The sequence below is a fragment of the Geospiza fortis genome, unplaced genomic scaffold, assembly GCF_000277835.1.
Source record: "Geospiza fortis unplaced genomic scaffold, GeoFor_1.0 scaffold346, whole genome shotgun sequence".
Classification (NCBI taxonomy): domain Eukaryota; kingdom Metazoa; phylum Chordata; class Aves; order Passeriformes; family Thraupidae; genus Geospiza; species Geospiza fortis.
Genome location: NW_005054361.1, coordinates 2,401,794 through 2,425,426, shown reverse-complemented (window position 1 = coordinate 2,425,426; position 23,633 = coordinate 2,401,794). Strand labels below are relative to the sequence as shown.

At 45.1% G+C, this 23,633-nt stretch overlaps 2 protein-coding genes across 5 annotated transcripts in view; both read right to left on the bottom strand.

The window, feature by feature from the left end:
- Positions 1-281: 281 nt before the first annotated feature.
- On the bottom strand, positions 282-12,462 carry LOC102044973 (CX3C chemokine receptor 1). Of its 4 annotated transcripts, XM_031059392.1 has the most exons (5): positions 12,333-12,462; positions 10,609-10,671; positions 9,332-9,389; positions 6,779-6,856; positions 282-1,909 (listed from the first exon to the last, which is right to left on the bottom strand). In XM_031059392.1, the coding sequence occupies exon 5, from the start codon at positions 1,893-1,895 to the stop codon at positions 834-836; it is 1,062 nt and encodes a 353-aa protein (XP_030915252.1). In that variant the 5' UTR covers positions 1,896-1,909; positions 6,779-6,856; positions 9,332-9,389; positions 10,609-10,671; positions 12,333-12,462; the 3' UTR covers positions 282-833. The 4 variants fall into 4 exon arrangements, 3 of the variants coding, with proteins under 3 accessions (XP_030915252.1, XP_030915253.1, XP_005423993.1); XM_031059393.1 differs by lacking the exon at positions 9,332-9,389; XR_004082058.1 differs by lacking the exons at positions 282-1,909; positions 6,779-6,856 and adding an exon at positions 7,966-8,542.
- A 9,564-nt stretch (positions 12,463-22,026) lies between these two features.
- The window catches only part of LOC102044805 (C-C chemokine receptor type 8-like), a 2,102-nt gene continuing 495 nt past the window's right edge, over positions 22,027-23,633 (bottom strand). Inside the window, exon 3 of the mRNA XM_005423935.1 lies at positions 22,027-23,274. Coding sequence (XP_005423992.1) covers positions 22,195-23,274 — 1,080 coding nt within the window. The 3' untranslated portion in view covers positions 22,027-22,194. The remainder of the gene's footprint in view (positions 23,275-23,633) is intronic.

The window sequence follows — 23,633 nt, the reverse complement described above, 5'->3', positions numbered from 1 at the left end:
TAGACCAAGCACAGGGATATCCAAGCCCATACTTCTAGTTCCCATTGTTCCAGAGGCTGCTGATGCCCACTGGTCAGAGCCCCTGGGGATGTGCTCTGTGAAGGGCTCCACTGAGCTCTGGCATTTGGCTGAGGCCAAGCCAAAATGGAAATCAGGAGATACACCCACTGGCACATCTCTAGTCCTAAAGGATGGATTAGAGATCCTTGCTCTGATTATTGCATACTATAAACACAGAGTGAACAGGTGACACTAAACACATGTTCAGAAATAACGCCTTCTTTTTTTTTTTAACAGTGGGATTTTATTACAAATGAAAACACAGTTAAAACATTTGTTGCAATCAATAACAACAAAATCACTTCCTTATGGATATATAGCATCAAAAATATACCCCTTTACTATCAAAAATATTCCCCTCTCCTAAAACTTAGTCACCATTCATTAAAGAGATTTCTCTTCCCCTATAAAAAATGAGTTTAGGTCTATGTACATCAGTATCACATGCAGATACACTGACACATGCACAAGTTCCAGTGGTGGAACTGTTCAAAAGGTTCCCTACCCTCTCCCTTTTCTAGGCACAGAACACTCCTTTCGTTTCTACTTTCGCTCTTCCTTGTTCTTGATTCCATTCCATGTCCAACACTAACATATTGTATTGCTTTTGTTTTTAAAATCTTTGCTGTTTTAGAATATTTGATGGTTAACTAGAGGCATGTCAGTAACTCAGGGCAGCCTTTAAGGCTCTTCATATGGGTAAATGGAACCCCTCAGTGGCTGCTATCCCTGCAGAAGACACGTATTGATACATTTCTCCTTCTGAGACCCTTTTAGACGAAGACAGAGCCGTCCTGGTCGCTGGTGTTCTGGGTTATGTTGCTGTTCACCACACTTTCTGCATAACTAACTGAATGAGAGACCTGGTAGTGACTGCAGGGCCCACAGAAACACAGGAATGGACAGTACTTCAAGCAGACATGATAAAGATATTTCCTGAATTTTTCCCCAGCAAATGCATAGATAAAAGGATTGAGACAACAGTGACTGAATGCAATGGTTTCAGCCAGGTGCATTGCGTAGTCCAATGACTTAATTTGGTTGCAATCTGTGAATAACTCATAGTGATTTAAAGTATCTAGAAAAATCAGTACATTGTAGGGGGACCAAAACAGAAAAAAAACCACCACCACAACCAATATCAGTTTTATGGCTCGGGCTTTTTTCTGATTTTTGCAGGACAGAAGAGTTTTGATGATCCCACAGTAGCAATAGAATATGATACAGACTGGGATGAGAAAGCCAATGGTGTTCAGCTCCATATTGCAGAACACTGGCCAGATGTTCTCCAGCTTCTCTGGGAAGACAGCAATGCAGTAATTTTCTATGAGCTGGGAGAACACAAATTGTGGCACCGACACTAGAACCGCTATTGCCCACACAACGCAGCTTACCAGAAAGCCATGTCTTACTGTTCTGGATCTCAGAGAATAAGTTGCCCGGACAATGGCCAAGTACCTGTCAATGCTGATAACAGTGATAAAGAACATTCCCCCAAAGAAACCAATGTAATATAGTGAGGAAACAGCTGTACATGCAACAGTCCCAAGGGTCCATCCACGGACCGTGTTGGACGCCCAGAACGGGAGGGAGATCACAAAGAGAAGGTCAGAGATAGCCAAATTCAGGAGATAGATGTCAGTAATGCTTTTTTTATTGCCTTTCACAATGGCAAAAACCACCATTAGATTCCCCGTGAGGCCAAGAGCAAACACGACGATGTAAAATAGTGGCAGAAATATTTTCCCAAACTCTTGGATGTCAGTTTTGTTGCAGGAGAAAGCATCTTCATCGTAAACGTATTCAGTTGTGGCTTGTGAGAATACTTCTGTCATGCTGAATTTGCTGGCTAGAGGCAAAAATGGAAAGAGTAAAGAAAATAACATTAGAGCAATCTTATATGTGCTGTGGTAAATACTGAAAGACTGCACCAAGCATACTTTGGGATTTTGTCACTATTTACTTCAGTGAGGGTTGTATTACTGTGGAGCTGATATTAGTTATGACAAAAGCCAAGACTCTGCTGTTACATGTACCTCACTGAAAATTAACTCTCTAGAATAAGAAAAAAAATAATGAGATTTTCAAGGGCTGTCACATAAGCCCCTACTTATTGAAGTGCAGCAGGAGCAGCAGCAAGCTGAGATCTGGCTGAGCTGTGCATGTGGTGCATGGCAGCACCATGAGCAAGGCAGGTGCTCTGCTGGTCTGTGGGCAGTGCTTGGCAGGAAACGATAGTTCACAAGTAGATGTTGAGCAGATTGGGTGCCTGTCAACACCCCAACAGCCCCATCTTCCCCTCTCACCAACCCTGGGGTGGAAGGGTACAAGGCACCCAGTTTGGCCAGGCCTGAGCTGATGCTTGCTGATAAGGGAGGAGCAAGTCTGCACTGGGACATTGCTGGCAGCAAGCCTGTCTTTGATGAGACCTTTTTAAAAAATCATCCTATGATCAAAAAAAGAGAAAATATATTGACCCTTTTCCTCAAGTAACAAAGAATCTCATGACTGCTCCTGCTCTGGCTGTGAGGCTGGAGCCAGGAATTCACCTTGGCTGAATCCAAAGAGACTATGGGGTGCAGGTGTGTGACCTCCGGGCTCACTGGTCTGCACACCCAAAAACAGAGCACCTGTCATTTCATCTGCTCTCTTTTGTGATGTGGTGTTCAAGTCCCTGCTAAGATTTCTGTTTGCAAGGAATCAAAAGTCCTGTAGGAGTGCAGACGTTGCTGTATTTGGTCTGCTCCCTGGTTGGGTAAAGAGCTTGGAATTATCTATTACTTGGTCTCACTGTAGGACATGAAACAAAGTGAATGTGATACACTGTCCAGAAGCCCAGGGAGGTGATAACATGGCCAAACCAGCCTGCTAAACCTGAGACCAAAAGAAAAGGTCAGTGATAACCAAACTGCAACTAACAACTACCCCTTGGCCACATCTTCTTACAGGAACCCCCCGCTGCCTGTACAGAAGGGACTCAGTTCAGTGACCACAGACTGCCCATGTTTACATCTCTGTCAGTGGGAGATATAATCAGTACAGCCAACAAAGAGCAGTGCATATTCATCCAATGTAGGTCAGGCCAAATCTGCTTTAAGACAAGACAGACTGCTTTCCAGACTGCTGACCACACTGATGAAACTTCTTTTCCTGAATATAAGGTGAGCATGGACACACTGCTGAGTAGTAGGTGCTGATGGTGTATAGCTACTCTGACTCCTGACACTTATAGCTAAGTGACTGGAATCCACATTTCACCAATAGCAATAGTTTTTATAACTTCTGTTTCAAATAAGCCATGCAAGATTAAACATGAACTACAGATGTCCTCAGGTGTGAGAGAGTTTTCTATGAAATGGTGGTAACTACAACAATCTTCCCCATGAGTAGCTACTGTGACCATACTGACATTTTCCCTTAATGCCTCATTGCCAGAGCATCGTTTATGGTATTGGCTGTGAAGTTCTGGCCTCTTATTTTGTAGCAATAATTAAAGAGTGCATTTTTTGTCTAATGCAGGCTCTCAATTTAAAAAAAAAATTAACCTGAATGTTCAAACCCTAATGATTAGTGCCTACAGACTCTAAAAACATCTTTGTGGTTTGCATACAGAAAAAGTGGGCTAGAAAAGGCTGTGTCAGCACTGGTAGCTCTGGGGCACGGGCACAGTATGGGGAAAGCTGTTTGCAGCAGGCAGGCACACACATGGGCAGAGTGGCTCCTGCAGTATCTATCCACTTGAACTGAGAGCTGAATCTGCCTTCAGAGCCTGTCCAGCCCCTGCCTGTCAGCCCAGGGATAACAGTGGCTTCAATTCTCCAGCCTCTGGAGAGGAGGTATCTGGCACCAGCAGAGTTAAAGGGATACAAGCTGGAAAGTTTAGGCGCTGGGGCAGAAGCTGACAGCAACTGCAAACAAGATACTTCTTTTCTATTGGTGACATAAATAAAGAGTTGCCATCTCTTCGTCTGCTCTGCTGAGTGATACAGATATGAGCAGGAGACATCACATATAATCTCAATAACCCATCATTTTCTGCCATCCCATCCTGATTTCTTTCTTTCTGAGATTAAATGCATGCAGAAAAAGCAGCAGGGTACCAAGTCTCCTGTACTGAATATGTGTCACTCTGTCAGGCCCCCCAGCTTCTTTGCCACTGAGCTCTTGCTGCACCCATCTGTGCACCCAGAGCCTACGCCTCTCTCTGTGGGCTCATGTGCTCCACAGCTGGTTCTGCTCTCATGCAGCAGTAGCTGAGGGCTGCAGAAGGGACTGACTGGGGCAGGAGCACATGGCCTATGAGAAGGGCTTGGTCAGCCTCAACAAGAGATGTCTCAAGAGGGATTTAGGGAGAAGGTGTAAAGGTGAAGCAGACAACTTTCCTCAGGGGAATAAATAGCAATAGCCATGGGAAATCATTACTTAATGTATTGAAAATAAATTATTGCCATGATAGTGGTCAAACACCAGGACAGGGCTCCAGAGAGGTTGTGGGATCTAATCCCTGGAAGTACTTGAAACTCAGCTGGCCCTGCTCTGTGCATGGGTTTGGACAAGAGACCTCCGGAAGTCCTGTTCTATCCCTGTGACTCTGTGGCAATGCCAGACAGAGATTATGCTGTTTCTGCAAACTGCTCCAGCTTCTTCTCTGCCAAGTGAGCTCCTGTTTCAGACATGTCATTCCTGATATGACGACCAGAAGTCTCATCAGACAAAGAGGAAAAAACCGATCGAAGCTTGCTCATATCCCCTTAAAATCTTTGCTGATTATGTCATCATCCAGAGAGCCTTGCTGCCTTGACTGTCTGTGCTTTGTGAAATCCCTGCTCTGGAGAGAGGAAACACACATTGCTTTAGTCTCCTCTCCAAGAACCTCTAGCCATGCTGGTTTTTAACCTCCCTTAATTCACATTGAGAAAGGTAGCTTGTCCATCTGGAGAATTTCCATATGTGTCCATGGAAGTCACTGTGCTCTGTTGGACTCAGGATGTCATACATATAAGGAAATGCAGCTCCCACCAGGGGTTAGCTCTCAGGTCTGGCAGAATTCTGCACAGACTTCTGAACTGGACATTGCCTGGAGAGAGAGTTGGTTGTGGGAATAGCCACCTTCCTCACTGGAGAACATTTACACAGATGTACAGGAGAAACTCCTGGCCTCAGTGAAGTAAACAGAAACATTGCTTGTGCTGGGATATTTCCTGAAATACCTTTTCAGTCAAGTAATCTCCTCTAGCTTACTGATGAGGATCATTTATTTCTACAGTAGCAAATTATTTCCTTTACCCTTGGATGGGGGCTTGTGGGGTCTGTGGTACCTACAGCAATGGGAAGGGTAAGACTGTGTGTTGCATGTCCAGGGGCAAGCAAGGACTGCACTTTCTAAAATGACATTGGTGTTTGAATCTGCTGGCAGTCTGCGGCTTATTCACTCTCTATCATCTCCTGGATTTCATTTATCAGCAGTCACTCATATCCTTCCATCACCACTCATACTGCACAGGCAATGCCACCAGCACTGTTTGAATATTTAGCTCCTCTGATACCATTTTGCTCAGTTTCAGCTGTTGATACTCAGTGGATGGGCTGCAAATTTCAAAGGGCTCCCAAAACCCAGCCCATGCCAGATAGGGATAATATGTTGAAATGATGTTGCACCTTGAAGAGAGAAACTTAGATCTGACCATCCTCCATCCTTTCCTGTCACATATTCTCTGTCAGCCTCTCAAAGTCCACTGCAGCACACGCTGCAGGTTTCTCACCCTCAGCTTCAACACAAAATTCTATTTTATGCTTACAATAAATGTTCACCTTCAGAGTGAACTGAAGAGTGTAGAAGACACAGGAGGACTGCAAGTCTTTGAGGTTTCTCCAGCAGATATTTTCCCTTGCTGACTACAGGAAATAGTAGATTCACTTCTGCTTCTCATGGAACTGCTCAACCACTTTTCTCTCTCTCCGGATTTCCCCATCGATTTTACACCCTACTCTTCACAAACACTTCTGCTCCAATCATGTTTATAGCTGCCTCAAAGACCATAGTCTGCAAGACCAGGACCCCTGTTTCTCAACTCAACCACCATGTGCACCCCATGAAATACAGAGGGAAGTGAAATTGCGAGAGGTCTGCAAACTCTTCTACAGAACAGAAGTTGCATTTCAATCTTCAAGCTACACTGGCATCAGGCTGGGTGACATAAGAGCAAATCCTGTTTATATGTCTAGATATCAGATATCTCAGATTCTTTCCAGATGTCATCCCTGGCACTTCAGCCAAGTGCCATGTTACAGGTTTACTGCCAAAAAGAGGGAGATCTACAAGCAGTTTGCCTCCCTCTCATGCTGCTCCTACCACCAAATTAAAAGAAGTGAAAACAATGACCAAACCCAGACCTCTGCTAGAGGGTCACACTTCAGATTTGCACAATATGCTAATAAAAGTATTTCAGCCTCAGAAAGATTTTCACACATTAGTCAGCATTTCGGAGTGATGCTTACACGCTTTTCTCATGCTAGAAAAAACATGTTTTCAATGCACCCTGAATAACCTGATGAATCAGCTGGCCCTGGGAAGCTGTAGGCTTTGTGAGAAACCCTGTGAAACCCTACAGGTGTGTGTATATCCTTTTTTCACCCTTAGATCTGAGCTGCCATCACCCCACCCAATATAAATGCTCTTGCTTTTTTGTATTTGCAGCTACACCCATCTGCTTCTTACCAGCTGGTGATTCTCAGCAAGAACACAGGGATGACCTCAGGCACCTCCAAATGAAATGCTGAAGCTATGGTGACACTTCTAACGCACAAAAGAAAAGAGATAAAAGTAAATAACCAGAACTGGGTGAGAACTAGGAGGAGATAGCACTCTGGGTAAAACTTAACCAGCCTGGCAAGCAGCTACCACAGAATCATTAGACTGCCACAGACACCTCTACCCATTTAGATAACACACCACCCAAAACTTAGGTGTTTGGGTTAATACATTAACCAGAGATGGGGCCTGGTTGCTAGTCCTACGCCCTGCTAGTTCCTGTAATTCACTTAGTTTATTTTTCAGATCAGAGTGGTTCCATTCATAGGCAATGGCCTGTGGAGCTGGTTGGGATCATGTTAGATAGCCAGGGTCAAAAGCAAGCCCATGCCACCAAATGCAGTTACTTTAAATCTTACATTTCAGTCCTTCATTCAGTCCTTAAGTGGGGAGATGTTTCCCTATTCCACCTCTACATTCAGACCTTTGAAAGTGGGAAGCAAGGTGAGAGGGCTGATCTAACCTAACCCTTCACTCAGGCAAAATGAATTTAAACTGTTAAGGGGCAGAGTGAAGCTAAGGCCAATCTGTGTGGCTTTATAGAAGAGGATTTTTAGCTTGGGCATCTGATGGGATTGCAAGCCTGAAAAAGGGAGCTGTGTGGGTGAGTTGCAGCTCTGACTTGCACTGCATGCTTATTTGGTTAACACGTCACCAGCCCAAAGAAAGACCAACAAAGCATTGCAATGGGATTTGGACCAGTTAGATATCAGATCTCAAAAGACAGACATCCACGGAGGAAGCCTTGCTGAACTAGGAATACTGCTTGTAAAGTGTCTGTGGAAATGACAAATTGAAAGCCAAAAACTCTTTAGGGTTTTCATTGTTGTTCTGAAAGCACACTGGCAATGAGAGCTGGCAGGGGCACGTGATAGAAGGGTTACAGAACTAGAGAGAGATTCAGACAATCTGAATAATCTGGGGCTTCCTGGATGATTCACATTGGCCCTAATAGAGCCAAATGTAACCAAAGTGACATGCTTGGGAGTTAAACAATACCGGCCATGTCTCAGCAGTGAGGGCATATGTGAAAGGAAACTAGACTGCAAGAAAAGCTGATGCAACCCTCAGGTGTTAAAAGAGCTTCCAGATGGGAAGGAATAAGAGAGGAATGCAGAGCAGAGCTTGATACAGGGGCTGCAGGAGCAATTTGGTAACACCTGATTTCACTTTTGCTTGTGTTAATAATCTTGCTAATTATTTGAGTGGGATTAGATTAGCTATCCTTTACAGTGATGCAGGGAAATTCAAATCAGAAACATGCACAACAGGAATAAGATGAACATTTTTAATAGTGAAAGGCAAATGACTGAAACAGACTTCAGGTAGGAAAAGGACATCTTTGCACGTCTGAGGGTCTTCACTTTGAGAGAAGGTATCGGTCTGAGAAATGGGTTTAAGCCAGAAATAGTGGAGAAGCTCGGTAGGAGGGTGCTGGATTAAATCCTACAGCCCTTGATAGGCAGGGAGGCAGATCAGATTGGGGCACAATTCTCTGAACAACCATGACTCTCTTCTGGTAATAAATGACTAAAAAAACTAAACCCTTTGAGCTCTGCCCAGCACCAGCTAGCTCAAATCCTGGGGTGTGAGCCCTGGAAGGAAGCAGGGTCCTGTGAAAACCATGAAGCAGCTGCTGGTGTTGGGTTAGCAGTCAGGGTATCATGATGGCTGTGGAAAGAAAGCAGCACAGTTTGGAGATGTTATTATCAAATAACCACCCTGCTAAAACTTGTGTATTTTCCCACCTAACCAGTTCTTTTTTCATTCCTCCCTAGTTTCTGAGTGAGTTTGGAGTAATGCCACATGCTCGCTGTCCCTCAGTTCTTCCTTGATGACTTTAAGGTGAGGAAATCTCTTTCTTTGGTGTTTCTTCTTTCTTTTGTCATTTACTCTCAGATCAACTGGACTATTTCTGTGGTCCATCAGAATTCTGCAAACCTAATAATTGCTTTTCAATTTGGGTAATTTAATTTATGGAGGCTTCTCCCAGTAATTTGAGGATAAGTTTTTTAAAAGCAAGTAGTTCTCTGGGATGCTTTGTTATTGAATTTTCCAATTTAAGGTGAAGCTGAAGGTGCAGAAACATGATGCTGAGGCTTTCAAAGAATTAGGCCACTTAAAGTGTTACAAGTAAATGACTCAGAAATAGAAGGCAATAAAACCACTTCTGATAAGAACATGACTGAATATTGCAAAGGTCTTGGATCCCCTTACAACATTATTTAGGTCAAATATATTTTAAAAATGCCAGTTCCCTGATCCAATTCTACAGTTTTTACACCAATATCACAAACTAAATTAGAAGCAGACATCACCAGCTGAAAATGAGAAGCATGTAAACTTACAAACTTAAACCAATGGTTTTTGGTGGAAAAATGTATTTGGAAAGATCAGACTTTGATTATGGATGGCAGGAGGAGATAATGCAGAGTCCAAAATCCCTAGGGTTTCTCTCACCTTTGCCTAGGGCATTACAGTTTTGGAAAGTGCTTTCTCGATGATGCTCCATGCATACCTGGAGGTAACAGCAAGTAATCAGAGCACAAGATTTATATTAGCCCATCACATCAAAATTAGGTGTATTCATGATTTATAAAGAAAACCCAAAAACATGGACTTTCTGCTGGATGTCGCTGCCAATGTCAAGGGCTACATCACCTGTCTTTCAGAGCAACAACAGAGGTAATATTTTGAACAAGATCTTGCCCTTGCTCCCTCAGTGCACTGGCCAGGCTGGTGGCCTCACTCAGGTTGTTTGTGCTGCCACCACAGCAAAGCAGGCACAGGGGACTGAACCCAGATGTCCTGGGCACATCCTGCCCCAGAAACATCCCCCCACTCGCTGATTTTTTTGCCCCACCAGGCAGACTGGCTGTGAACCAGTTGGAAGGGACAGCTTCACCACAGCAGCGTGTGGTTTGCTGGGGCCAAGTTAAGTCCGGATAAACCCCTGGCAGCTCACCCCTGTGGTTGCTGGTGTATTTATAGAAGGGTCCGAGGCTTTCAGGGGTTTCAGCTCAGCGCTGGGCAGACAAAGCCCCTCTGAGGCTGACAGGGTGGATATGCAGGAGCCTCGGTGCCTGCACACTTAATGGAGCAGGGAATAGGTTCATATTTCAGGGCATGACCAAGTCTCTTGAGCACGTGAAGCTGTTTCAGAAATGACTCCATGCATTTAGGAAAGATGACCTGACAGTACGACTCAGACTCCCGTGTCTCCCCTGCATGTTAGAATTGAGGTTCAAAAATCACTGAAATGGTTCTGAAATTTGCATCCAGGGTGGTCTTGATCCTATGACCAGAAGCAAGGGACCTCTGCAGAGCTTCTGCAGCCTGAGATGGTTTCCCAGCAGTGCCCTGCTGCCAGGGATCAGCCAGGGGATAGGAAATTAGGTAAATAGTGAGTATTGTTGTAGAGCAGTGTATATTTTGGTCCTCACAGAGGCTGGGGAGCACTTTAACTCAGCTACTGGGGAAGCAGTGGCAGAGCTGAGGGAGCAGCTGCCCTCCCAAGAGCTGCCCCCAGGGAACTGGGTGTTTGGGGCTGTCATCTGACAATGGTGACTGCATGGTGACTGCCAGGATCAGGATTTTCTTGGAAAACTTATTTCACAGTTATTTCATCTAGCCTGTAAGTTCCCCTAATTGCCCTTTCTGCTTGCACAGTTGCTCAGGCACTCTGTATCTATTTTTTCAAATGTATAGCTGACCTTTTTGCCAGTGTTTTCTCTTACCTGCTCTTCCTAAGTATTTCTTCTTCCCAGGCTTTCTCTTGAAGAAGCATTCAAATTTCTTTTCTGTTGAAGGTACAGCAAAAACAGGTGATTATTTGTAGCTATGAGCACTGTTTGTAACTGTTTATGGTTACTGTTGGTTCTGTCCTCTCACTGCCTTTATTGTGGCATCTATTTGCTTCCTGCCCCCACCCCTTTTTGTGCTTAATAATTTCAAATTGCCTCAGCATCCCTGAGAAATCTGAGAAGGCTCTTCAGCAGTGGGAGATCTTTTAAATCATCTTCTCCATCATTTCAGGGAGCAGAGCACATTAAACCTGCTTGATTATGTATGGCTGAGATTTATGTTCTGGAGTTGCCAGCTCCTTCCTGTGAATATCAAGTTTTCTATGGGATTTAGTCTAAATTTATTATGTGTTGTCTTTTGTCAAATTCTAGCCTTTTTTTCTCCCTTTTGGACTTTTTTCTCTACTGCCCAAACCCTTTTGATTCATTGCAGTTGCCTTCTTTTATCCTGTCATCCAGTTCCCTGCCTCTGGCTGCACTACCTGCACACAGGGTTTGCCCCAGCAGACCAGATTTTGGAAACCACTGCTGTGGATCTGTGTTTATATCACACAAATACTCAGTGGGTTGCCACCACTGTGGCATTACCCAAATGTCTCACCCAAACCAGCAGACATCGTCATGCAACTAACATCTTTCCTGTGGAAAACTGAGTCACAGAAAAATCAAGTATGTCATACAGAAAGGTAACGGCTTTCAAATGTCTTTAATTTCCATTGCTCTCTTGCTGGTCTGTCTGTATCAGATGCTTTCTATTGACTCTACCAGATTTTCTGCTTTGGGCTGTCTTTCAGCATCAGTGATGTTTTGGATGTTGGTTCACTGACTAAAACTAGAAGCAAGCAATGCTGGTGAGTTGTGCAATCTCTGCAGACACCACAGAAAAAGCTTCTAATGAAGTAGAAGGGCTGTATCTTCTTGCTCTGTCCTTCTAGGTTAATGTTGCACACTAGTCATATATCAGCATTTACTAACCTTGAGGATTTCTATCCAGGGTGAATATTCCTCATACCAAAAGATGCCACAAATAATTAGTGACTGAGTGTCGCAGACATATTTTTGTGAAAATCCTTTCTTTAGGATTTTTCCATCTGAGAAGCTGAAGCCTCAGAAACAGAATGTAAACAATGGTTATCTGCTGCTGTGGAATGCAACAGATAGATCCGTGATTGGTCTCCTGTAGATGTTTAAATCTGGTGACCACTCACGGCAGAGCTGGCTCTCGCTCTCTGTCCCAGTCAGGTGCCTTTGGTATCATTCTTTCCTTTTCTATTCTTAGCTTAGCCTTCGGAGGAAACCTTTCCTTCTTTTTCTTTTTAGTATAGTTATAATGTAATATATATATATATATATAATAAAATAATAAATCAAGCTTTCTGAACATGGAGTCAACATTCTCGTCTCTTCCCTCACCCGAAAACCCCAGTGACCACTGTCACAACTGAGTAAAATTTATCTGCCCTGGTTCACTTCGTTAACAGAAGTGCTTCCCTTTTTACTTTCACAGTTTGTAACCAGTACCCACATCATCTTTACCCAAATTAAATATCATTTAGGTTCCAAGCACTAAGCAGTGAAGAATTTCCTTAAGTTCATGAGACACCATTTTGTCTTGTTTTGCTCTGTCAAATTATAGGGGAAATATAATTGTCTCTTACCTTAATTCATAGCTGCATTGAAAACCAATGTTTTCTTCAAGATGAGCCTGTTTGGATTTAAATGTATGTTTCCTCTTCTCTAATGCTCGTGCCTACATGAATGTGTTGGCTTCCTGGGCTGAGCTTTGGGGCTGAGCTGAGAAAGCACTGATGTGCCGTGCTGGGGTCCTGCTGGCTTCTTGTGAAATCATCAAGTAGGATGCAGCCACTCAGAGGGACAGAAGTGCTTACAGGGGACAGGATTTGCACAGAGACAGAAATGCCTGAGGTGCCACGACAGCATGTGAAAGCTATCACCCCCTTAGTTTCCCCCATTCTATGCAGAATGAGACATTTTTCACTCAGATACAGAATAGTGTGTAGAAATACAAGTTTGGTACAATAGCAGGGTCCTTGAGCTGTGGGGATGCAGGATGCAGCACAGAGTAGTACAGGTATGGGATGGTAGAAAATGGGGCACAGGCTGGCACTGGGAAGCCCTACAGCTCTACACAAATCACTAATGGTCAGGTAAAAAAATGCAGATCTGGAGATGGAAAAACTGGGTTTAGTGGTAACAGAGAGAACAAAATTAGTATCTAACTTCCATAAGGGACACTGCCTATAGTAGGTTGTGTATAGACCAGTGAAGAGGGAAGGTATAGAAGCATGTTGGAAAACATAGAAAAACGATCCATAACAGATCCAGGAAAAAAACAAAGAAGGAAAATCAGGGTGAACATTGCACTCATCCCAGGGAAGGACTGGAGGTGCTCAGAGCTCTCTCTGACACCTCAGTTCACCACAACCACCAGCCTTAGGACCCAAAGGAGCAGGGATAAGGGTGAGCATAATGCCAGGAAAATGGATAGAAACTATGTGTGTGCAAAAAATTGAAGCTGCAATAATGTTCCTTCTGCAACCAGCAGATTTAAACTGATAACATTTGGAGCCTTGAGAATGCCATTGCACTCACAATAAATTCTTGGCTCTACCTATGATACATTGTGCCCCTTCTTTGCCTGTAAACAAGATTTTAAGCTTATTCTCTCTCTGCAGCCCAGTGGAGTCAGAGGGTTTAAAATATTGAGATGTTCAGAAATCAAGGACCCTTCTTGGCCCCTGACCTGAGCATCCTGCTCAGGGTTGCACTATGAGTGCAGCACAATTGGGATGCTGTGAAGCACAGTGCCAGGCACCCCTGGGCACAGAAAAGCAGCTCCTCTGGGGTGAACAGGGCAGGAGGCTGAGCAATGGGTGTGCTATGAGAAACAGACACTGCATCCAGTTGGCTGCTGTACCAACACCAAGGCCCTCCAGTACACAAGGAATGCAGTCCTGCCCCTGCCTCAAAAGTCAAGGGGGATTAAAATGCCTTCTCCCAAAAGGCAGAGTTGTGCTGTCTTCAGGCAGGCTGACCTTGGTGGGATTTTGTGGGTGGAGAGTATCTTCCAGGTTGCCTGAGCTGTTGCTTATGGATTGATTAGCACATTACCAGGCAAACATCTGCATGTAAGTTCAGTTCTGGTATTTCTGCCACATTTTGTGGTTTTTTACTGTATTATGCTTTATCTAGCAAATGTTACATCCCCAACAGCTACATAGCAATGTAATTAAGGTCAAACCATGGGCCTCCAACATCAGCCAAATTACGCAAGTGATGTCAGCCAGGTGAGCCAGGACAAGCACCTGTGGAAATAATCAGGGAACTAACTCCTGGATAGGTGTAGCCAGGGACAGCAAAGATACACTGCTGGAAAGAAAGTTTAAAGGGTAGGGAATTATAAAGGGCCAGAGCAGTGAATTTCCAAAACTCACTTTTTTCTCTGGCAAGTGCCAGCAGACCACTTTAAAAACAGATGTAAAGCTCTCTGCACTGTTTTCAGGACAACATTAAAAGGCTGGTTTCTCCCCACATCCTGAAAGTAGGATCTACGACTACCCAAATTATGAACCCAAATTTAACTTTCGGAAAGATCATTTCTGGTAGATGGTACTAAGAAATGTTCTCATTGTGTGAGAATCATGAGATTCAAAAAGTTGAATGAAGGTTTCCTCAATGCCAGTGATAGTCTGATACTATCAGAGCAGCACTGCCCTGTCTGTAGATGTGCTGTTGTTTAGAGGACACCCAAATGTAAATTGTCTCTCCTGTCTTCATGGGATGATGAAGGGCTGTGTCCCTCCATCCCCCACCTCCCTCAGCCTTGTAAAGAAGGCACAGATAGACCAGTAGGAGCTTCCCCACTGGGGACCTGCACATGCCAAGCTGGTTTGCTGCTGAGCTGTAAAACATGGCCAGAACCCAGAGAGACACAGCCACCCTCACCTTGATGGGCACCTGTTGTGGTGTTGGGTCCCCAGGACGAGGTGAGAGATGAGGAATTGACTTCATGTGCTCAGAAGGCTGATTTATTATTTTATGCTATGCTATGCTATGATATTATATTATATTAAAAGAAATGATATACTGAAACTATACTAAATAAAGAGAAAGGATACATCAGAAGGCTAGACAAGAATGAATAACAAAGACCCGTGACTGACCAGAGAGTCCAACACAGCTGGACTGGGATTGCACATTAAGTAAAAAAAACAATTCACATGTTGGGTAAACAATTCTCCAAATCACATTCCGGAGCAGCAAAACATGGAGAAGCTGAGGCTTCCCATCTTCCCAGGAGAAGTAATCCTGCTGATTTTCAGAAAATATCATGGTGACAGGCACCCACTCCTGGGTCACCAATACTCAGCACAGGACCTCTGGTGTAGCTCTTTGCAGGCAAAACCCAAAAAGAAGGGGGGCTTGGGACTTCCCGTATGTAACAGCAGGAGAGGTTGTCCCCAGGCATTGCTTACCTGCAGGTAGAAAGAACCTCCTAGCAATAGGGATTTCCTGAAGGTGGTCATCAACCTCTTCCTCCTGTGCTGCCCAGAATTTAACTGGAACCACGCACAGAGCAGGCTATTATCCTCAAAAGGAAATGAAGTTTGCCAAATTTTAGCCACACAGGTTTTATCTGGAGACTTCAATTAAAGAGAAACCAAGTCAAGCTGACTCACAGAGATCCTCAGCAGGTGTCCCTGGGAGACACAAAAGGCTTTCTGCTGTATTCTGCTATGAGTGATAAACCTAGGTAAGAGTGCTACTCATTAGTATGGTGTGCACTTGTAGTGCAATATAGATGTGAAACCAATACCACCTGAAAGACAACTGCCACATCAACCATACATCTGCTCTCCATCTTCAGCCTCTGTTCACTCACATTGAGGACAGCTCAGGAATAAAAAATTCTGAGGAAGCTGCTGAAAAGACTTTCATTCAGATCCATACACAATAGATGAAAACATCTTTTGTTTCTCCAAGCTAAAAAAAAAAAGACATTGCATCCGTTGTAACCAGAGAGACTTTTCCTGGGAAGGGCTAGGTACAGTGTGCTGCTTTCCCAGCTGGGAGGTCCACAATGATTTTTCAGGAAGAAATCAAGAGTAAAGGAGGTATGTGCTGGAACACTATGGATAAAGAGGTGAAAACACCCTGTTCTTTTTATTCCACCTCCCTCTGAGTGGCCTTCCAAATTTGAAAACTCATTTCTTCAATATCTCGGGAGACCAGAGGTGCTTCAACACCACTCCTCCATCTCCTCCTGCTCTGTGGCCAGGCTGCCAGGTCAGCTTGTGGAGGCTGGGTTTTGCACAGTATCACTGGCAAGTTCAAGCTTTGTGGGCTAAAGCACTCAGTAAAAAAATGTCTAGTCTGAAGGATCAAAATACTGCTCTCCCCAGGACACTCTGCTTTTGCTGCCATGGAGGAAAGCCTGATGGTAGTGATTTTAGTAGTGAAAAGAGACTCTCTTGGTTCTCAAGAGTTTCACTGGAGTCCCCTCTGCAGGCCAATGGGGAACAGTAGTGGCCTGGGGGTACCTGCACCATCCTCCCAGGATGGAGCCCCTGAGTTCCACAGGAGCTCTGGGGTGCAGAACTGCCCTGCACGGCACAGCAGCATGACACACACCATAGCCATGACTGCACTGACCCCTGCTGGACATTTTTTCTCTTATAATTTCTCCAAAACTCTCATCTTTTCTGTCAGCTGGGTAGAGGCGCTTCTGGAACTGCCACATCGTGTCCTGTTCCTCCCATGCTGTCCTGCAGCAGAGCCCACCCGGCAGCTTTTGGTGCAGATGTGAGCACCAGCTGCTCACACACAGACACACCCAAAAATCACAGAAATAATTTCTGTGCCTCACTTTTGAGACAAAACCCAGCAGAGAGACCCTCACCCCTTCATGTCACTGTTCTGCAGAGATGCAAGAAGACAACTGAGCTCTGGTAGGAGCAACTGGTGGGAGCTGCATTTATTCTACGTTAAAAAGGTGGGGATGCAGAAATTACCCAGAGTGAGGAAGAGAGAAGTCATGTCTAGGGATGAAAATGTTTCATCCTGAGGGCTGCTGAAGGGAAGAGTGACAGAAAGCTGAACGTTTGCACAGTTTCTACAAGCAGAAGGAGTGTGGCTCAAACTGATATCAAAAATTAAGAGAAACATTTGTTCCCGCATTAGAAATGTCACAGAACAATGAAACAGTTTAGTGCTTAGGCTCACTCATGCCTTGGTGACCCCATTGTGCTCCTGAGCTCCAGCTGTCACACAGATATGGTGCTGTCCTGCCCTGGAGAGGTGGCAGAGGCTCAGCCAGGTCTCCTGCAGGTGTCTTCCTCCCCTGGGACAGGTGATGTGCCTGTGAGTTGCTCGGACCCGCCTGTTTCAGGGTGTATCCAAGTTACACCGATCACTCACAGTGCATTGTGAGGCTGCCCTGCTCATGAGGTCAGTTCCAACAGTAACAGCAAGGCCCAAGAAAGATGGGAAGAAGCCTTTGGCTGAGCAGCCACATCCCTTCCCTCCCAGGCTCATCCAGGCAGGAGGAATGACTGCAGAGCCACATTCCAGCAAGCTGCTGTTCAAGATGCTGGATAAAGAAATGCCTTTCCTCCCTCCTTCCCTCTCCCCCTCCCCTCTCTCTCTGCCTTGTGCTGCTTATGAGAGCTGAAACTGTCGGGTACATTTTCACCAGCACCACCTCTCTCTGCAGGGCTGCAGCTGACCACACTTCAGGGAAGGGTGGTGCTGTGGACGCCAAGATGTGCAGAGATGGTTGTGCAAGATGTGCATGCATGGGCAGATGCAGACATAGGGAGAGAGAAGAGTGGAAATGCTGCCTGCCTTGCAGTGAGCATGGGCAAAGACCCAAGGAAAGCACCCAGCATTGCTCTTTGCTCTCAGCCCAGTTGAATACCTGAGCATTAGGGAATGAGACCTGTTTCCTCTAGTCCTTGTTGTATAGGAAAGGCAGCTGGTTTGCAAACATTTCTTGTAACACTGATCTCTTTACCTTGCTGTGGGCTGTAGTCAAGGTTGGTGCTGACTCAAACACCAAGGACAATCAATACTTTTGCAATGTCCTGGCAGTCTGTGTTAGGTCAGGGCTCTGTCCTTCCTTCCTTCTGTCCATCCTCACATTCTGCACGCACATTCACACCTTCTCTGAACTTAGGCATGTGGAGGATCACAGAGACTGCACATCCTCCAAGGGTGCCAGGTGAAGAAAGGGATGAATGTCTTGGCAATGCAGACCTGCATGCACATTCATTAATGTTAGTGGGAAATCTAGTGGGATATCGGAGCATGGGGAGGAAGAACTGTTTGCTGGGGTGACACAGCTGGCACTGCTGTCTGCTTGGTGGTACTTCTCTCTTGCATAGAGCTTATCCAATGTGATAAGTCTGACCCCGCTGCTGATGCCAGCATTACGTTGGATGCACTGGCTGCTGGAAAGCACAGCAGAGCTGCAGGGACACCCAGAGGCCTGGAGAGATATGTGGGGTCAGAATGAGGCTCCAGCAGACACACACGTCAGCAGAGGCTGTAGGAACCCAAATCAGTGCTATTCTGAGGTGGGGATTTCTGTGACCTGTTTCCGTACATTTTGGCATTTCAGCCAAGTCAGCAGAAACACAGATTTACCTAGAGCAGAAACACACTGCTCACAAATCGTGCGTCAAAACTGACGTACTACAAGAGCAGCTTTGCTTTGCCACTATTACTTGCTGCCTTTTAAGGGACATTAACATTTAAGGTATGTTAACCAAATATGAATATCAGCCCACACATGACAGTTAAACCTGATATATTCAGACTGAAGTTATTTACCTTTCAACTTCTCAAACTATTTTTATATCTGGACAGAATAGCTAAAGTCATGGGGTTTTTTCTTCTTCTGTCATGAGGCACCTTTCTGGACCCTCTTCTGGCACAGCAATTTCCATGCTGCTTCATAATTGGTACACATATGGTTGTATGTATAAAAAGTGTTTTCAAGAGGCTGAAAATAAAACAGGGTTCTCCTGGATATGATACAATTAACTCGGGGAGTCAGGCTTGGCAGTTTCATGTATGCTAATGTAGAGGCCCATCCCTGCACAGGAGCATCCTTCAGCTAAGACAAGAGAGGGACACAAATACCCTTCATTAACCTTTGTTTTTCCCCTCCTTAAAGTTTTGCCTGGTTCTGACCTCCAGCTGTAGCTGGATGTTACCACAGCAGAAAGAGGCAGAGTTGTGCTGCTGGCTGGCAGGGCTCCTCCAGAAGGCACCAATTCAGTCCCATCCTCACTCCCAGACTGCATCCACCGGCCTGAACAAGTGACCTGAAGGCCAGAGATTCTGCCAAGGATGTAATAAGTTTGTCTCCATGTTGTCTTGGGAAGGAGGCTTCAGCATAATGCCAGAAAAGCTGGATATGGACTAGTTTCTTACTCCAGGATATTTTACTGTTTTGGGACAACAGACTATGATTATCTGTGCTGGCAGTCCTGCAGCTCAGAGCTGAGACAAGGAATAATCTGCTAGGTCCCACCTGACACTATTTTCTGAGGGATCTAGCAACATCATAAGATGGCATGTCCTCCCTCATACACCCCACTTTTTGCTGCTGTAGTTGAACAGCATGGTCCTTAAACATGCCCATACAACTGCTGCACATGTTTGCAGTGTGGGAAGTGATGAGCACCCCTGATGCCGCTGCAGCGCTCCAGCCTCTCAAGGCCTTTCCATCCAGAAATTCAGAGAGCATCATGAGTGGCATCAGACAAAGTCTCCATCTTTCTGAGACCCTCTGTGGAAGGGACCATGTGGTGCAAGTAACACTAGTAAATCAAAAGAAAACAAATATGTACTTTAGGTTTAAGCTTGAATGTGGGTAACAGTTACTCTGGTCTCTGTTTTAAGACGATGTGCTGAAGCCAGATTACATCTGACTGTTTCATGTGCCACCATCATCCTAACCTCTTTAACCTGCATTATCTCAGCAGAAAGAAAAAGCAAGATCAGGATATGAAGGTAAGCAGCAGATGTGAGCAGAAGCCATACAACAGCTGTGGTGGAACAGCTGTGGTGAGTACCTTTTATGCAAGTAGGTGAACAGGCACTGGGGCTATGCAGGATGTTTTAGCTTCAGCTTCTTGTGATCCCTGCTCTTGGGAAAACCCTAAAATTTGGCATTTTCCTCAAGCTGTCAGCTTGCACAGATACAGGAAGATGTCTTCTGCTCTTAATGTCCACACAGGCACTGGAAGGGCAGCAGACTGCTCCAGGCTCATCCCTTCAGAAAGCAGAGGAGCTCTGTGACCCACAGGAGTGCTTCTGGCCACCCACAGCAACACAGGGTAGCTCCTGCCAGCAAAGCACTCTCCGGATGTGGGTATCACCTTCTCCCTTTGCACAGGAAGGCAGCAGTACCAGCTTAAAGCAGTTGGGCAGTGAGGAGAAGTTGAGGTCAGGTCCAACTCAGAGCTCTTGGTATTGCTGATAAAACAGAAGCCAGCTGCCTCTGGCAGAAAAACCCTTTAAGCTGCAGAAAGCATCTCCTGCTTCCTTGCTAGAAGGTGTTGTGGCAAAACAGGGCAGGATATCCTCCAGTGAGAGCTCAAAAAGTGAAAGACTTTGCAAAGAAGGCTCTGCATGTTTAGGCTACCCTCATGCCTAAACAGTTAGGGTTACAGTCCTTGTGGGGAAGCCCTGGATCACAGCCTCCCTCCAACAGCTACATAACAGCAATCACTGAAACCTCTGAGCACAGGGAGCTGTTTCCTAGCAGACATGCTCAGCAACCAGAGAAAGGCCATCCTCATCTGGCTAGCTTGGGAAAATGCGCTCCAGCACCTGCCCCAAAGCACTCGCACAAGGGGTGCAGGGTGAGGCTGCTGAGACTGCAGAAATCATTCCTATTTCTTGTGCTTCATCTGCGTGAATTGGGCTCTAGAGGGCTCCTACTGTGAACCTGCAGGGGAGAGAGTTGGTGCCATCCTCTTGCCCACCACCCTTTGGCTTTGCCCTGAGTTTTTGTGACACCCTTTTTAGAGAACCTGAGGGTTTGCATATCCAAAAAAAGCCTGGCTGGCAATAAGGCACCTGAAAGGTAGAGACTGTACTGCTGTGCCAGGCAGTGATCCTGCTTCTGGGACCAGGCAGCAGCTGAAATGAAGAGGGGGCAGAGAAGAGGCAGCTGGAAGGACTATCAGTTGTGTAGATCTATCCAGGACAGAATGAAATGCAGATGCTGACACAAATAATGATGAAACAGGTTCCTCAGATGTAAAGATAGTGCAATTATATTGCACATAGAATCTTTATTATGAAACTTAAAACATGGTGATATCTTGTAGGGACAAATAGAAGAGAACAAAAAGCTTTAGAAAACCATTGCATTTTTCTAACAGTATTTGCACATATAAAAGTATATATATGGGTGTATGGGTGTGTATTTGTGTATATATACACACATGGGCAAGTATAGATATGCATGCATATGTACATAGCTCTATACATATAGATACACATAGATATATCTATACGAATGGGTAGCCATTCACACATATAAAATCAGTCATTCCAAGTTGGAACACTAACTGGAATGTCAACCCCAGCTGCCTGCTCAAGAGCAGTGACCACACTGGCACACCAGTTACCAGTTCAAAAAGTTCAGAAATGCTCAGAAAGTCCCTCGACAGGGATGTGTGACAGCTCACACCCACTATTTTTTCCACTCTTCAGCCTTTTTCCTGGTAACAATTTCTCCATCCATTCCTACAGCACTCATTCATTCCTGTAGGGGCTGTTGCTTGACATTCACAGCATCATTTCTGAGCTACAGCTTCAAACCCTTCCAGCCAAGAAGCTGCAGGCCCTGGTAGCAGATGGGGAGTCAGGATGATACCTAGATATTAATTCATATTGATTTTACCAAAACATGGACAGCATTTATTTCTTGGTTGCTTATCCAATTACTCACTCAATAAGTTCTTCTGGGGCTGGAAGCACTGTTCAGATCTGTCAACTGGGAGCCAGGCCCTGGCATGACACCTTAAGCTTGGGCCCCATTTCCCTCCAAAGAGCAGGTTCCCACTTCTGCAGTGAGTCCCATCCTTGCTCACAAAGCCATCACACTCTGCTGAGACAAGAGAAAGAAAGGCCAAGTGTCCAGGGTTTGGAAACATAAACAGTTCTTTTCAGTACTGAGTCTGAAGGGGAGATGGTATGCTTCTGAGGTACCTCTCCATGTTGCTCTGGCAGTGTGGGAGTCTGCTGGTAATTTCATGAAGCAAGCAAGGTAGGAGGTGCCAAGGGAAAGGGAGGATGATGGAAAAAAAAAAGTCTAAAAAGTGAGAACACCCAAATCAACCACAATAAAAGCAAAATCAAGCAGCTGCTTCTACTTTTTGTGTCCTAAAAGGTTGCTCAAACAGTCCTTGGCTGTGGATGCACAGTTGAGGATTTCTCAATTTTAGGTCACCTGTCCAGGATGATAGTTTTGGACTTGTTCTACAACACAGTGCCAACATAAGACAACTGTGAGGATTTTGTGTGCAGAGAGGAGTGCTTGTCCAGGCTGTGCCCACTGAAAGCCCCGTAACCTTTGCATTTCGACAGAAAACATGCAGATTTTTTGAAAATGTCACAGAGATGCTTCTTGAACTTCTCACCCACAAAAGCATAGATGACTGGGTTGAGGCAGCAGTGCACAAAGGAGAGTGCCTCAGTCATCTCCATGGCTAGGTCTAGCCTTTGGCTTGTCTGGCAGTCATCGATGATGGACATGTTCCTCAGAGAGTCCAAAAACAGCACAATGTTGACAGGGGTCCAGGAGAGAAAGAACACAATGACAACAATAAAAACCAGTTTAATTGCTTTGTACTTGTTCTTGGTATGGCACTTCTGAAGGTTTTTCAAGATGCTGTGATAGGAGAAAATGAGGACAACAGCAGGGATTAGCCACCCCAGGATGTTGACTAAAAAATTACTGAAAGTCTTCCAGTCATTGTTGCCACCAGGATAGTGAGGGAGGCACTTAATATGGTTATTGTCATTCACTTCCTGGGAAAAAAGTAAGTCTGGCATTGATGCTAAAATGGCAACTGCCCAAACAACCAGACTGGTGATAAACCCAATGGCAGTTGTCCGAATCCCTTGGACATGGAGGGAGTGGACTATGGCCAAGTACCTGTCGACGCTCATGATAGTTATGAAGAAGACATTGCTGTAGAAACCAATGAAGTAAACTGAGCTGATGATTTTACACAGTGCATTTCCAAAAGTCCACTGGCTCACAACGGAGTACTGAACCAAGAAGGGCAGGGAGAATACCAAGAGGAGGTCAGAGACAGTCAGATTCAGCAGATACACGTCAGTCATGGTCTTGATTTTCATGGAGACTGTCAGAATCCAAACAACCAAAGCATTTCCCACAAGGCCTGCCACAAACAGTATGGAGTACAGCACTGGAAATAAGGTAGATGCAAATGCTGGAATACCTTCAGGATGACAGATGATGTGTAGTTCTGAGTAGTAAAAGGCATATTCATCGGCTGCAGAGGAGTTAGGTGTTGGTGAGATGTAACTCATCTGTTCAAGGACAATGAAATTCATATGAGCCAAATCCCACATTAGCAGATATACCTGGCACGAGTCAGCTCACACCAAGCTGCATGAGGTCAAAACAGATGTGCCACAGCTGTGGTATAAAATGCAAATGAGGAATGAACACGAGTGACTGGCCATCCCTCTGCAAGACCCAGGATGAGATCCTGGGGCATCACAGGGGCAGAGGAGATCAAGGAAAACACAGTGTGGTGGTAAAAGTTGCCAGCATCCTCCTGCTGGCTCCATGTGGGGTCATGGCCTATGCCTGAGTCAGGTAGGATACTGAGGCCAGAGACAGGGACCATCCTCAAACCAGCAATGACATGGGCATGGCCAGGAGG

Bases quoted from the DNA above. Each gene is read 5' to 3' on its own strand.
- LOC102044973 (XM_031059392.1), bottom strand. From the start codon at position 1,895: ATGACAGAAGTATTCTCACAAGCCACAACTGAATACGTTTACGATGAA.